Source organism: Cervus elaphus, chromosome 12, assembly GCF_910594005.1.
Source record: "Cervus elaphus chromosome 12, mCerEla1.1, whole genome shotgun sequence".
In the NCBI taxonomy this organism is placed as follows: domain Eukaryota; kingdom Metazoa; phylum Chordata; class Mammalia; order Artiodactyla; family Cervidae; genus Cervus; species Cervus elaphus.
Window position 1 is genome coordinate 49752957 of NC_057826.1, and position 17386 is coordinate 49770342.

General features: G+C 34.3%; 1 protein-coding gene across 10 annotated transcripts in view; it reads left to right on the top strand.

Moving 5' to 3' along the window:
• RNF111 (ring finger protein 111) overlaps positions 1-17386 on the top strand; it is an 82945-nt gene that overhangs the window by 33139 nt on the left and 32420 nt on the right. For all 10 annotated transcript variants that reach the window (XM_043919497.1, XM_043919502.1, XM_043919506.1 and 7 more), the window contains exons 3-4: positions 14099-14225; positions 17150-17313. In XM_043919497.1, coding sequence (XP_043775432.1) covers positions 14099-14225; positions 17150-17313 — 291 coding nt within the window. The remainder of the gene's footprint in view (positions 1-14098; positions 14226-17149; positions 17314-17386) is intronic.

The window sequence follows — 17386 nt, forward strand, 5'->3', positions numbered from 1 at the left end:
CTTTATCTAGGAAGAAAGGAGTTTGTATATCCTCAAATATTCAAGATAAATTCAAACTCTTAATTCATTTTAAAATCTTGTTTAGTACTGTTGTAGCATGTGGGTTTTTAAACTTTCTTGTAAGAATTACATTATTTTCAAATATTACCCTTAATGGTTTGTCTCTGAAAACAGATCCAAAAGTTGAAGCCAAATACTCTTGATGTTTTCTCGTTTCTAGACCATAATTTTGTTTTAAATTAGTTTTTAATAATAATATTCATTTGGTGTGAAATTTTAAAAATACCAAGAAACTATAAAGTAAAAAGTAAGTTTACCTCTTCTTAGGTTCCAGTTTTGCTACCCAAAAGTAATCAGTTAGCAGTTTCTTACTTCTTTCAGAAAATGTGGAAGTATATATAAATGTAGATAAGTAATGTGGGTTTTAAAAATATCAGTATGTATAGTTACCTCATTAAAAAAAAAAAGCTGCATGGTATTCCCTTTGTATACATGTCCCACAATTTATTTAATCAACTTATTTTTGTTGATATTTGCTACATTCATCAGTATTCAGCGTTCTGCATGCATTTTTTATATGTCTAAGTAAGCATATCTTAAGGAATAATTTGAAAAGTATATCACAGGGTATATGCATTTTAAAATTGGTAGCAGTTGTTGCCAGGATGCCCTCCAAGGAGTTTGCCTCAAGTTCTTCACGCCCCAACAGTGGAGGATATCATGATAGTAAAAATACCTAGTATTGGAGACTTCCTGGTAGTCGCATGGTTGGGATTCTGCCTGCCAGTGCAGGGGACACTGGTTCAATCCCTGGTCCAGTAAGATCCCACATGCCATGGAGCAGCTAAGCCTGTGAGCCACAACTACTGCCTGCAAGCCGCAGCTACTGAAGCCCAGGGCCCAGAGCCCATGCTCCGCAACAAGAGAAGCCACTGCCATGAGAAGCCTGTACACTGCAACAAAGAGAAGCACCTACTTGCCGCTACTAGAGAAAGCCCATGTGTAACAATGAATTTAGACCCAGTGTAGTCCAAATAAATAAATAAAATTTTAAAAAGTACCTAGTATTTGTTGGGTATTTACTCTGTGCTGGTAATGTTCTGGGCTTCCCAGGTGGCGCTAGTGGTAAAGAACCCGCCGGCTAGTACTGGAGATATAAGAGGTGTGGGTTTGATCCCTGAGTCAGGAAGATCCCCTGGAGAAGGGTATGGCAACATACTCCAGTATTTTTGCCTGGAGAATCCCATGGACAGAGGAGCCTAGTGGGCTATAGTCCATAGGGTCACAGAGTTGGACATGATTGAAGCAAGTTAGCACGCATGCACAGTAATGTTTTAAGTGTTTTATATGTGTTCTCATTTAATCCTCCCACTCTTTGGAGGTAGATTCTGTCATTATCATCTTCATATCATAGAGAAGCATTTAGAAGACCATTTTAGAATAATTTATATACAGAATAGTTAAATATTGATGGGACTTACCTGTATTGTCAAACATTTTTTTCTTTTATTCCACTTTATTGTATTTTTTTATTAATCTTTATTTTGACTTTTTATTTTGTATTGGGGTATAGCTGGTTAACAATGTTAAGATAGTTTCAGGTGAACAGCGAATGGTGTATTGTCAAAAATTTTTGAGTGCTCTCAAAAAATTGACTTCTTTAGGTTCTTTGAAGTAGGGTTTTCTTCTAGATATGTTTTTAGCACTGGCTTTTTGACTCCAGGTCTAGTGTGTTTTGGTGTGTGTAAACGATCAGGGGAGGATTTATCTACTAAACTTTAGTAATATGATTTGTAATGTGGATGGGCATTATCTGGAGTACTGGGACAATTTTTTCATAAGGCTATTCATCAGCGCTTATTGATTATTACTGTAGTGAACTGATGGGAAGAATGTTTTACATGTTAAAGTCTTTTGTTTAACCTTCAAACTCTCTAAGGCAAAACTCTTGTAGATAATTAAAGGGTTTTGCCAGATTACCAGGAATGAGTTATTTAAGTCAGTACTTTATATTGTATAACAAGTTAGTTCATATGTAGTCAGCAGATTTCTGTGTAATCCCTATTTGCCTTTTGCTTTATCATTATTGTCTTTTAAATTTATTAGAGCTCTCTATTCAAGCCTAGAAAGCCAAAATGATACACAACTTGAGTTGTTGGACATTGAGTTATTTCTCTTTGCCAATTGGGTAGAGTTTATACATCCTGTTTTGTTCTCAATATTTGCCAAGAACTTCATGTTTTGAAATAACCTAGTGGCAGCTAAGTTTCAGAGAGCTGTTCGGTGTGCCTTCTCTGAACTCCTGTTTAGATTTTTATTATATAGTATCATAGGCTTTGGTTTCTCCCAATTAACTGTGCTTTTGAGGACCTCCTTATTTTACTAACTTTAAATATTTATAGATTATATTCCTTCCAGACTTGAAGGAAATTTAAATACCATGTATGTCCCCAAATAAGAGAGCTAGAATATGTCAGTTCTACTTGCCTACTGAGGAGAAAAAAAAAGTTTTGACTGTCTTGAAATATATACATTTATGTATACATAAATATATACATTTAACTATACTTCTATAGTTAAAGAAGTCATTTATCTAAAGTAGTAGTTTTAGTCTTAAAACTAAATCACTAATTTATTTGCATATATAAAATGTTGAATAAATATCAATTTAGAAATATTGCATGTTGGTACTCACATTTCCTGATAATAGAAATTATAATAATAATAATACTTATTACACACACACCTTAGGTACCAGTGACTTGGTAATTACTAGAACCACATTTTAAGTTGGACAGTTTTCAAGATCATATTATTCTCATCTTTGTGTAAGATATAGCACTTGCTGACTCCATGAGTGATGCTGTCACTGGAAATTTTATCCCAAGCTACATATACCTTTTTTCCTTATATTATGACTGGAAAATCCATTTTTCATAGGTTTTTTGTTTTGTTTTATATCTCATAGCTGTACACTTTATTTACAGCTTTTAAAAATATATCCAACAGGTGTATATTCATATTTTGTGACTGTACTCCATACTGTATTGACTTAAGGGTTTTACAAGTGTACTCAACTTGTAAAGATGCTCAACCCTTGGAATTGTAAAGTCCTTCCACTGTGAATTATATCTAAATTCATGAATATTTCTTTTCTAAAAGTAACAGTTTTTGTTGTTATTTTATAATTTTTGCATGGGAATTTTCACACTTTTAATATAAAAATGTATAAATACACAATTAACTCTTACATATTCAGAATCTAACTTCAGTTTTCAACATTCTGCCATTCTTATTTCATCTCTTACCTCTCACTTGTATTTTTCTTTAATGGAGAGTTTCAGAACAGTTTCTGACATCATATCATTTAATTTGTTTTATATACTACATATTTCCTACAGACTAGTAGATCTAAAAGCTTGATTAGATTCAGGTTCAGTTTAGCAACATTTCCTTGGTGGCACTGTGCACTTTCTGTTGTATCACATGTTAAAATTGATGAGAGGGTTTAGATTGTGTCATCCTGATCCTTCCACTATAAAATTTCCCATCAACATTTCATAAAATACTTTTAGCAGCTTTGGTGATCTTATCTATATTCATTTACTATTTTTTCAGAATAAACTCTAGCAATATTTAAAGAGATTTTTCATTTTCAAGTACCATTTTGAGATCATGGATTTTGGCATAGTTAATGTGTTGCAGTCTTCTTATTCTTTTTGATGTTCAAATAGTTTCATCTTTGGCCAATGGGAGCATTTTCAAGTTGGTCTGTGTCCTTCTGATACCACTCAAGTAAACTTTGATAATTTCCTTCTCTCTGATATAACAAGATAGTCCAGATTCATCCTTTTCATTTCCTGTCCCAAACCTGGAACTAATCATTCCAAGTACTCCTGATTGCTTTTTATTGAGAAATGATATTTGGAAACTATACACTGGGAACAAAACTGCTCATTGTTCTATTGGGTTATCATTGCTTTTCATCTTTTTTAATGGATGTAGTTTGTAAAGATTATAGAAAGATAAATCATTAATTCACGTGACTATTTCCACTGAAAATTTAGGATTGAGGTTTTTATGTAAGCTTGTGTTTTACTTTTTGATCTGTTTACTCTTACATTGAAAATCTTGATTCTTAACAATATTAACTTTTATTCTATACAAATCATAAATACATAGACAAGTAAACATTCATACGTGAATTTAAATGAAAATACTTATTACTAACAATAATTCTGTTGAATATAATGCAAAATTTTTTCTGTGTGTTTCTTTCTTGCCCTTGGCTGGTTTTCTGTGTGGTTATTGCCACCAATTTAATATGCATTTAGGATCATTTGTTTCATGGTTGCTGCAGGATTTTGTATTTTTCTTTTAAAGGATTTGTAAAAATTTTTACTTTTGCCTTTTAATTCTGTGAAGCACATACCTGGTTCTGAAGTCAAAATCACTGCAGACAGTGACTGCAGTCACGAAATTAAAAGATGATTGCTCCTTGGAAGCAAAGCTGTGACAGACCAAGACAGGGTATTAAAAAGCAGAGACATCTCTTAGCTGAAAAAGGTCCATATAGTAAAAGCTGTAGTTTTTCCTATAGTCAGGTATGGATGTGAGAACTGGACCATAAAGACGTCTGAGCACTGAAGAATTGATGCTTTTGAATTATGGTGCTGGAGAAGACTCTTGAGAGTCCCTTGGACAGCGGGGAGATCAAACCAGTCAATCCTACAGGAAATCAGCCCTGAATATTCATTGGAAGGACTGATGCTGAAGCTCCAGTACTTTGGCTACCTGATGTGAAGAGCCAACTCATTGGAAAAGACCCTGATGCTGGGAAAAATTGAGGACAGGAGAAGGGGGTGACAGAGGATGAGATGGTTGGATGGTATCACTGACTCAATGGACATGAATTTGAGCAAGCTCTGGGAGGTAGTAAAGGATAGGGAAGCCTGGCATGCTGCAGTCCTTGGGGTCACAGAGAGTCAAACACGACTAAGCGGCTGAACAAAATCAAAACTTTTAAATAAGGTGCATTCATTGAGGTCTAGTTTTCCACCTCTGCCCTCTCTTCTTGTCTTTTTCTCACTAATAGTCATTTCTCACTATTTTTGCCTTAGTTTGTTCCATTTTTTCTTTTCAAAAAGATTAGCAAATGTATATATATGTATGTGTATATATGTTTACATACCCACATCCTCCCCTTAGGCACAACATAGCTCTCTTTTTCACTTAACAATATATTCAATTGCTAGAGTATAGAGATATATTAGAGGAATAAAAAAATGGATATGAGATGTAGGCTTTCATTCCTCTATTCATTCTTTTTCATTCCTCTTTTATTTTTTCCACAGGTCCACAGTACTTGTTGTATAGTTATATCCTAATTTGTTCAACCAGTCTCCTATTGATGAACAATTTTGCAGATTTTTGCTATTATGAATTGGCTTGCAATGAATAGCTTTTTATATATGTCATTTGATAGTTTATGCCATTGTATCTTTGGGATAGAATTCTAGGAGGGGATTGTTGGGTCAGAGACAAAAGAGTATGTTATTTTAAAAATACAGCCAAATTTCTCTGTGAAGAAATGTAACCATTTTGGATTCATCAGCGTTGTGTGAAAGTGCCTATTTCCCCAAAGCCTTTCCAGCAGCATCTGTTGTTAGATTTTAATTTTTTGGTCCATTTGATAGGGAAGAAGTAGTATATCAGTGTATTTTAATTTGCATTTTTTATGAGTAATGTTTGTGTGTCTTTTCATGTATTTAAAAGTTATTTGCAGTTCTTTTCTTGAGATCAGTCACTCCATTTGCCTATTTTTCTCTCAGAATATTGGTCATTATTCCATCCATTTTTTTTTTCATTTATTTTTATTAGTTGGAGGCTAATTACTTTATAGTATTGTAGTGATTTTTGTCATACATTGACATGAATCCATCCATTTTTAGAAGTTTTTTATGTATATATTAGAGAGATGTATTTTATATCGCACATTTTCCTCAAAATTGTCTTTAGTTTTTGATTCTGCAGTGTCAAAAATTGTTTTGGATTAGTCACATTTATTGACCTTTACTGTTTCTGTGTTTTTAATCATAGTTAGTAAAGTTTTTCCCACTAACCCATTTCCCTCTGGCCTCTGTATTGTTTACCTTTTTTTCCCCCTTACAAAGCACAGACCTGTTTGATGTTTACGATGTGGAGAATGGATCCTTTTTTTTTATGTGACTATCCAACTGTCCCAAACCAAACCGTTTAAAATGTTCTTTCTCCTATTGACTTGAGATGCCACCTTTGTCATATGTTAAATTTCCATAAGCATTTGGATCTATTTATGGAGCTTTCCTACTATTCCATTGGGCAGTCTGTCTGTCCATGTACTAGAAGCACAGTTTTAATTATAGACTCGTTCATATTTTCCTGATTATTTTCTCCTGTTTTTTCCTCCAAGTGAACGTATAATCAACTTTTTATTTGAGGATGGTGGTAGTGGGGAGACACATGACGATATATTTTTTGGAATTGTATTTGTAGGCTAAATTAGAGCAAACTGACATCTTTAAGATTTTGGGTGTTCCTATTCAGAGTATGGAATGTCTTTTCATTTACTGAAATGTAGTTTTGATCTTGCAGGGAATGTTTTGTAAATTTTTTATCAGCTTTACTGAGGTATAATTTACCTATCATAAAATGTACCCACACTGAGCATACAGTTCAGTGGTTAGTAAACCTTAGAGCTGTACAGCCACTGCCACAGCACAGTTTTAGAGCGTTTCCATTAATCTCAAAAGATCCCACCTGCCTGTTTATAGTTAGTCTCTGTCCTGCACTGACCTCCTCATACAACCTCTAATCTGCTGCTGTCTCTACAGACTTTCTTTTCAGGACATTTTCATATAAATGAAATCATACTATAAGTGATCTTTTGTATCTGGCTTCTTTCACTTCCCTTAGTCTTTTGAGGTTCATCTATGTTGTAGCAGATATCAGTAATTAGGTTCATTTTGTTTTTATTTAATTCTATTCATTTTATTACTTAGTTCCTTTATAGTATGCCTCTGTATTGATAAGCCACATTTTGTTTACCATTTGTCAGGTGGTGGACATTGAATTGTTTCTAGTATTTGACTATTGTAAATAATACTGTTTGTGAACATTTGGATACTGATTCTTTGTGTATGTATATGTTTTCATTTCTGTTGAATAGATACCCAACAAAAGCATCCCACAGAAGAGTCAAAGCTATTAAAACTTAAGTAACTTTGTGACTACAGAAGATGGAGGCAGTAGCAATGGCAACTGTAACAGGAAGATTCTTTTGATAGTAACAGGCATCAGCTCCTTGAGTATGCGTTTCATGATGATATATTTTATGTAAAGAGTCTGAGTTCAGATTTGGAATTAGGTGTTAATTCCAAGTGTTGCTTATATTTGTTAGACAAGTCATTTAAACTTTCTAAGTTTCAGTTTCTTATGGAGCTAGACATGTAGAATATTAAATGTGGGACAGAGTATATGCTCACAAATTGGAAGCTCTTCTTGTTATTGGCATCATACCAGACTTAAGACACAGGGAAACGAAAATAACAAGTGATATGGAGGGATTCTTGAAGAAGTCTGTGAGAGCAACCATTGTTTTTGTTTACCATTGTTACACTATCCAGGTTGTTACATTTTATTTTGCTCACGAAGTACAAATAAAATAAGTAATCTTAAGAGAAATAGCTAAGTCACCTGCAGTCCCATCACTTTTAGTTACACTAAAGTTTCCTGTCATTTAATATTTCTATGTGTAAAAGACAACATAAAAATGAAATTGGTCCAATAAGAAGTGACCTGTTGATGTTTTTAAAGCTATATTAGGGTTAACTTAATAATTTAAGGGATATTTCCTTTAAATTTTGTTTTAAATAATAGTCATTCTAAAGATACCCAAATCTTGCCTAATTGTGATAGTTATTTAGTTACATAATTTTTGTGTAGTGTGTTCAAGTAATACTTATAAAGATTCTTTTTGGAAAAATTACATTTAAGCAAATAGAGGAACAGTGCCTAAATGAGTTACTTATATAACTTTTAGTTATACAACCTCTATATTCATAAAAAATGATACAAATTGAATTTTAATGCATTAGCAAAGCTAGCTTTGTATAATTTATCATTGGAACTGATGTTTGACTTTGCTTAACTATGTGAAAGGTGTTTAATATTACCTTCAGGCTGCAGTCCATGGGGTCACAAAGAGTGGGACACAACTTAGTGACTGAACAACAACATTAGGTGATTTCTTTACAGACTTGTAAAGAAATTTCATATATACATACCATGGAGGGAAATCACCAATAAAGTTGATATGCAGATGTAGTTTTTCTCCATGTAAAATGGTAATGTCTACTTGATAGGTTAAAATAAGGGAGTTTTTTGTTTTTTTTTGAATCCATGGTGTTTTATTTTTATATATAATACTTTTAGTTCTAAATATATGACTTCTGGGAGCTTTTATCTTAATCTGTATCATGTATGAGATATGAAGAATTAGAAAAGTAATTTGGAAATTGAATTGAGAATATTACTTTAAGTAGACACTTAAGTGCTGCAGTTTTGTTGTTCTTTGTGTTTAAGATATTTATGATGTTAAAAATACATTTAGGGACTTCCCTGTTGGTCCAATGGCTGTAAGACTATGCCTTAGCAATGCAGGGGGCCTGGGTTTGATCCCTGGTCAGGGAACTATATCCGACATGCTGCAAATAAAGGATCCTGCATGCTGCATCTAAGACCTGGTGTATCTAAGTAAATAAATTAAAAACAATTAAAAAGAAAAAAAAAAAGCAGAGAAGGCATCTCCTGGTTTCCCATATGTAAAAACAAAACAAGCAAACGAGAAACAAACAAAAAAACATTTGACCTGAACATGTCTATGTGTGTAGTCTTTAGAACTTAGAAACTACTTTAAAATTTTGCACATCTCATAGTTTTTAAATCTTAATTTTTTTTCTATTTAGAGGATAGAACAATTTATAAGTATTCCAAAATAGAAATGTTATGGGATATTTTTTTTTTTTTTTTGGGGATATTTTTAAAATAACTATTTCTCAAATCATAACATCTTTCATTGCCTCTGTGCTTTACTAGTGCATGCCTTATTATCCTCTTTGGAGTATCAGTATCAGAGAACATGTTATATATCTAATCATGGACATGTAATCTCCTCCAAATACTGGCTGGCTTTTGAAGTAGTGCAGATATTTGATGATAGAGCTATATTACAAATGAAATTCCAGGATGTCTGGGAATGGTGCCTCAGGTGAAGGAATGTAGACTGTGTCAACTCCACACTGAGAAAAAAGTTGAGCCATTTGTTATCATGTGGTAAGCAAGCGTTCTGTCAGAACTGGATAAAATTGAATATCAATGGAATGCCAACATACTCGTAGAAAATACAATGAGAAAAAGGTAACATGTTTACAAAAGCAGCAAAGAGAATAAAGTGTCTAAGAATAATCTCAATTGAAGTACATTTGGCTTCTCTGAAGAAAATTATGTAACTATAGAATTACATTTATAATAAAACCATATTCTCTGTTTTTTTAGGGGTTTATAAATATGATATTGGTAGATGACAAGATGTGATCTTGGATGGAAGTACATATGTTTTAGAGATATCAGGGCTTTTAAAGTGATGTCTAATGCCACCACTCCAGTCCAAATCTCAGGAATTTTTCTCTCCCCTTGATTTATAATCCTGAAGAATAATTAAGAAAACCTGATTGTACTAGGTATCAAAATAGAATTATTTTAGTCCTTTCAACCCACAGTTATAGATCTACATGCTCAGAAGGTGAATTTAGACCTTTTATATCATGTCAGACACAGAGATTAACATAATGGATCACAGACATAAATATTAAGAGCTAAATTACACAATTGCTAAAGAAACATACAAATTTTTAGTCACTGTTGGTTATGTAGAGGTTTAAAGAGTCACCAAAAACATGATCCATTAAAGAAATTGCTGACATGGCATTTCATCAAAATGAAAGACTTCTTTTCTTTTTAATTTTGTTTATTTTAATTGAAGGGTAATTGCTTTACAGAATTTTGTTGTTTTCTGTCAAACCTCAACATAAATTAGCTATAGCTATAGGTATATCCCCTCCCTCTTGGACCTCCCTCTTGGACCTCCCTCACACCTCCCTCCCCATCCCACCCCTCTAGGTTGATACTGAGCCCCTGTTTGAATTTCCTGAGACATACAGCAAGTTTCTGTTGGCTATCTGTTGTGCATTTGGTAGTGTAAGTTTCCATGTTACTCTCTCCATACATCCTACCCTCTCCTCCCTTCTCCCCATGTCTGTAAGTCTGTTCTCTATGTCTGTTTCTCCATTGCTGCCCTGCAAATAAATTCTTTGGTACCATCTTAAAATGAAAGACTTCTATGCTTCATAAGACACCATTAAGAAAATGAATGTATAAGAGCTTTTATAATTCAACACCAAAGTCCAAGTTAAACATGAATGAAAAATCTGAATAGATATTTTGGCACAGTGGCTAATAAGCATTTGAAAAAATGCTCAACATTATTAGTTATTATAGAAATGAAAATTAAACCACAATAAGATACTACTATATATGCACTGCTGCTGCTGCTGCTGCTAAGTCCCTTCAGTCGTGTCCGACTGTGCGACCCCATAGACGGCAGCCCACCAGGCTTCCCCGTCGCTGGGATTCTCAAGGCAAGAACACCGGAGTGGGTTGCCATTTCCGTCTCCAATATATGCACTAGAACAGTTATAATAAAAAAGAGACAATAATAATTCATGGTAAAGATGTAGACAAACTGGAGCCCTCATTTTCCTGGCAAGAATGTGAAATTGAACAATCACTTAGGAAAACAATTTGGCACTTCATTAAAATGCTAAACATAAATTTATGATAGTATTTAGAAATTGCATTCCTAGGAATTTACCCAAGAAAAATGAAATCACATGTATACATGAAGTACATGCATTTATTTATAATAGTCAAAAGTGAGAAAAATTTAGGTGTCTGTCAATAACAGAAGAATGGATAAACTGTGATATATTCATATGATAGGATACTTACTCAGCAGTAAAAAATGAATGAACTATTGATATGCCAGAAAGATGAATAAATCACAAAATAAGTATGCTTAGTGAAATAAGCCAGATATGAAAGTGTCTATAATGTATCACTTCATTTATATTGAGTTTTTGAAAATACAAATCAATCCATAATGACAGAAAGCAGGTTAGTTGTTGTAGGGGTGGTTCAGTCGGACACACGCTCAGTCGTGTCCGACTCTTGCGACCCCATGGACCATAGCCCACCAGGCTCCTCTCTCCATGGGATTTCCCAGGCAAGAATAGTGGGAGTGGGTTGCCATTTCCTTCTCCATGTTGTAGGGGTGTAGGGATGCTGTAGGTGAGTGACTGAAATAGGGCTCGTGGGATCTTTTTAGGGTATTGGAAATATTTTAAAACTGAACTGAGGTGATGGTTATGCTTCATGAATGTACTAAAGTCAGTGAAATGTACACTTAAAGTGGATGAAATTTTAAGCTCTCAATATAATTTTTATTGGAAAATTCTTATCTCAAGCATATCTTAGAAATTGTTGGCTGCCCTTTAGACAGGTGATAGTAATGAAGAGAAAAGACTGTTTTAAAAAAGATAGTTTAGCCCTAGATTTGTGGAAAATATAGCAAGAGAAGAAATGGAGCGTAACTTTTATCTTATTTTTGTTTAACCGTCGTAACCAGTTTAAAGGGTGCAGTTCAGTAGTTTTAAGAATATTCACATTGTTGTGAAATGGATCTCTGGAACTTTTTCTTCCTGCAACCTGAAACTCCATACCCAATTAACAGCTGCCTTTTCCTTCTTCCCCCCTCAGTCCTGGTAACCACCATTCAACTTTATCTGTGAATTTGACTACTTTAGATAGTCACCCATAAGTGAAATCATACAATGTTTTTGTGAGTGTGTGTGTGTGTGTGTGCACGTGGGACTACATTATTTCATTTAGCAGGGCCAAATTCTAGTAATAATCTTATCTAATGCTGGAAGTAAAAATTAGTTCTAGGTGAAGTAAATACTAAGGAAACACATTGAACCCAATATAATGTCTTCTAGATAAGGAAGCATTTTCCAAACTTAGAATACTTTAGAAAAGATTGTGTACACATGAAAAGATGCTCAACATCACTCATTATCAGAGAAATGCAAATCAAAATCACAATGAGGTACCATTACACGCCAGTCAGGATGGCTGCTATCCAAAAGTCTACAAGCAATAAATGCTGGAGAGGGTGTGGAGAAAAGGGAACCCTCTTACACTGTTGGTGGGAATGCAAACTAGTACAGCCTCTATGGAAAACAATGTGGAGATTTCTTAAAAAACTGGAAATAGAACTGCCATATGACCCAGCAATCCCACTTCTGGGCATACACACTGAGGAAACCAGATCTGAGACACGTGCACCCCAATGTTCATCACAGCACTGTTTATAATAGCCAGGACATGGAAGCAACCTAGATGCCCATCAGCAGACGAATGGATAAGGAAGCTGTGGTACATATACACCATGGAATATTACTCAGCCGTTAAGAATTCATTTGAATCAGTTCTAATGAGATGGATGAAACTGGAGGCCATTATACAGAGTGAAGTAAGCCAGAAAGATAAAGACCATTACAGTATACTAACACATATATGTGGAATTTAGAAAGATGGTAATGATAACCCTATATGCAAAACAGAAAAAGAGACACAGATGTACAGAACAGACTTTTGGACTCTGTGGGAGAAGGCGAGGGTGGGATGTTTCAAGAGAACAGCATTGAAACATGTATATTTATTATCAAGGGTGAAACAGATCACCAGCCCAGGTTGGATGCATGAGACAAGTGCTCAGACCTGGTGCACTGGGAAAACCCAGAGGGATCAGGTAGAGAGGGAGGTGGGAGGGGGATAGGGATGGGGAATACATGTAAATCCATGGCTAATTCATGTCAGTGTATGACAAAAACCACTATAATATTGTAAAGTAATTAGCCTCCAACTAATAAAAATAAATGAAAAAAAAAGATTGTGTACAGAAAAATTAAAGATTTTGTAGCATAAAACTAAACAGTCACTGTATTTCTTAAAAAATACCGTATCACACAAATAAAAACAACCCTGAAGAAAGTGTGCAGAGAGTGTAGTGTCTTCATTTTATATGTTAAATGTTAATATCTTACAGAATGTGAATATCTTACATAAGATCTTAAATGACTACTTCCAAATATTACAGTGTTAATGTCCTTATATGATATGCAAATTCATATGGAAACTACTAAAAGTTTGTAAAGCACAAACAAAAATCATAAGAAGAATTAAAAATAAATATGTACAGATTAAGTAAGTACTGGAAATTCCCTAGTGACCCATTGGTTAAAAACCTGCACTGCCAGTGCAAGGGGTTCGATTCCTGGTCTGGGAAGATCCCACATGCCTCAAGGCAAATAAGCCCGTGATCTGCAACTGCTGAGCAGGCACTCTAGAGGCCACATGCCACAGTTCCTGAAGCCTGCGTGTCCTAGAGTCCTGTCCTCTGCACGAAGAAAAGCCACCACAATGAGAAGCCTGTGTACTGCAACTAGAGGGTAGTCCCTGCTTGCTGCAACTAGAGAAAGCCTACACACATCAGTGAAGACCCAACATAACCAAGAATAAACAATAAATAAAAATTTAAAAAAAGAGTAAGTAACTTTTCACTATATGTAGTGAACTCTGGCTTTAAAAACTTTGACAGATAAGAGTTTTACTTTTGTGACTAATTTCTGTCAAAATTTTTTGTCTATAAGTTAGCTGACAGGCATATGCCCTTAATTTTTTAAATTGAAGTATTTACAATGTTGTGTTCATTTCTTCTGTTTGGCAAGTTGATAACATTACACATGTATATACATTCTTTTTTTTTTTAATATTCTTCTGCATTATGGTTTATCACAGAACACTGAATATAGTTCTCTGTGCTGTACAGTAGGACTTTGTTTATCTCATATACCCTTCAAATATATTTTCTTCTTTCTAGGAAATATTGATGAAGATGTCGTGGTGATAGAAGCTTCCTCCACTCCCCAGATCACTGCCAATGAAGAAATTAATGTTACCTCAACTGACAGTGAAGTGGAGATAGTAACAGTTGGGGAAAGCTATCGGTAAGATTTTAATTCCTAGTTGTATATTTGAAGTTTTAAGTATAAATATTTAGACACATTTGTGCTGCAGATATCTTCATTGTTTTACTTTTTTTTTTTTAAACCTAGTTTGAGTATTAAACCAGGTTGTTAAACCAGGCTGAGTTAGATTCATCTGGGAAGATTATAAAATACATATTGTTGCTGGATCATGGCCCAGACCAGTTGAACCAGAATCTTAGGAATCAGTATTTTTTAAGCACCCCAAGTATACAATGAGAGCTGAGTCATTGCTCTAGGTAAATATTGATTTTTACTTGGTGTTTTATAAAATTGAGTTTGTTTTATGATTCAGAGTTCACAAACTCCTGGTTTCTCATTAATACCAGTGATATTTATGCTTTTAGATTAGGACAACTTTGTATAAAACCTCTTTTAAAAATTTTTTGTCCTTCACTCAGTAATTTGTTATAAGCTCTGTAGTGAAAAATGAATGGGATATCCTTGTTTGTTTTGATAAATAATTGAAATGACATTGTCCTTTTGAGAATCACTTTGACCAAAAAAGAGAGAGAGAGACCCTAATACTGTATTCATTTTGGGCTTTAGATGGTTACAAATACTGATAAAGGAAGCAGTGAACTGCTCCTCTCTTTCATTTCATGCACAAAACTAATCTATGGATGAACCTTAATTTTTGTGTTGGAATGAATTTAGAAATGCATTTGCTTATTGTATTTTAATATTATTGATTGAAAAAAAATGTTCATGTTACAGTCATATCTAGAACATGCTGCTTTGCTTAACACTTTCTCATTGGGTACTGCTCTAATGGCATGGAAGAGAGCACTCTATAACATATCCTTGTTTAAATTTAAATGATTTTCCCATACTTGAAGGAAAATTGATACTTCATGGTATATGCCATAGATACCTGTGACTGCCCATAATGCTTGATACAACATTAACTTGGTTTTTATGAGCTATAATGATTATTGAAACTAAGAACTTGTTTTTTCATGGAATTGGAGAGCTTTCTTACCATGCAGATGTTTAAATACTCAAGCAAATGCATTTACATAATGGTAGACAGTGCTCTTGAAAAAGACATATAAGCTCATTACTCATATTTATTTTCCTTCTGGTTACCTAGAACATAACTTTGTCACTTCAACTGGCTCCTCGCCCCTCCTCTAAGAGAGAATGTATCCATATTTCAGATCTCCTTGTGTCAGGATTTGACAATTGCCACTAAGGCCTCTCTGAAACTGTTCCTTATACATCAGGATTTTTGCTGGTACTTCACTAAACATTATATTTGGAGTTAGTACATCCTGTGAAGTTTTCACCAAAGTACTGCAATGACCTGGAAGTTTCTTCAGCTGTTAACAGTTTCTCAGAAATAATAGGCTGCTCAGTTTCATCAAAGACTCTTGGTTTCTCAGGAATTTTAAATGGTGATTGTTCTCCTTATCTAAAACTATTTCATCTTGAAGCATTTGTTTATCCTCATGCCTTAATATGTACAATTCTTGCTGGAATAAACTGTCTTTTTTTTTTTTAATCTGTTTCTGAGGATTTAACCACTGTAGTCCTATTACTTGAAAATTTAATTTTACAATTTGAAGTTCTTTCTAAACTTCTAGACTCTGTGATTGCTGAGGCCATTTTCAGCTCAGTTTGAACTTTGGCTTTCTTCTCTGAACTTCTCTGTATGAACTTTGAGTGATCAATTTCATATGTAGACGACTACATGTTAGTGGATCTGGCTCACTTTTTTCCATACATGCTGACATACATACATATAAGCATATAGGCAGGTTTTTTTTTTTTCATTTATTTTTATTAGTTGGAGGCTAATTACTTTACAATATTGTAGTGGTTTTTTGCCATACATTGACATGAATCAGCCATGGATTTACATGTGTTTCCCATCCCGATCCCCCTTCCTGCCTCCCTCCCCATCCCATCCCTCTGGGTCTTCCCAGTGCACCAGGTCTGAGCACTTGTCTCATGCATCCAACCTGGGCTTGTGATCTGTTTAACCCTTGATAGTATACTTGTTTCAGTGCTATTCTCTCAGAACATCCCACCCTCGATATAGGCAGTTTTACATTTTTGGGCAGGAGGAAAAACCAACTTTGTAGCAAACCCCATCTTCCTAAAACATTTATTTTTTCTCCTTGGTTCCTGAGAACTGCATATTCTATATACCATTTCTCTGTACCTTTAATCCAGATCATTACAGTGAATTCTTTACAATTTTGTAAAAATAAAATATATGCCTGTAAGTAATTTAGTACAATACACATAATTAAAAGATGATAAAAGGCGTTCAGTGTTGAGGGTTTGTAGTTATATGCCTTTAAAGCATAAAGTGGCTCAAACAATGATGTTATGTATAGCTGCCAAAGTATAGTTAGCTGCAGTAAACTAGCTACAACTATCCTTACTTCTCCTGATAGCAAGAAATCTCTCGTACTTCAAATCTCTTTTAGGACAGTCCCAGAAACAACTTGGTTCTGGACTCCCAACACTGAAGATCATGTGAATGTTATTAAATATTTAGGGTGTTGATATTTTTGTTACTATATCTATGGTGAATAAGTTTAGGTATTAACATAAAATGTAAATGATTGATTATAACCCAGGTGACTATTCAAAGTACACCTTGAAAAGAGAGCAGCACTCTTGAAACAGAATCCTATATTTTACACCAATGATAGGCCTAGCATATTTTTCATTTTCTTAGGTCAGTTGGTTGATGAACATTTATTAAATATTTAATTCAACAGATGTTTATTGAGTGCTCGGCATTATGCTAGTCATAATTTTAAATTCTGTTGTGATTATCTTTCTGGAGAATTCTTGCATGAAGAATTTCACAACTTATTTTGTAAGAAAGGCTTATGATTTCTTAGGTGACTAAAAATTTTGTTATTTAGGTCTCGGTCAACCCTTGGACACAATAGATCTCACTGGAGCCAAGGTTCAAGTTCTCATACAAGTCGACCACAGGAGCCACGGAACCGCAATAGAATGTCTACTGTTATACAGCCCTTGAGGCAGAATGCAGCAGAAGTTGTGGACCTTACTGTTGATGAAGATGGTAAGTTGGAATGCTAGCAGTGTGGAATTATGAAGACAATTTAGTAAAATGAAATATCTTAATATGTTAGAAA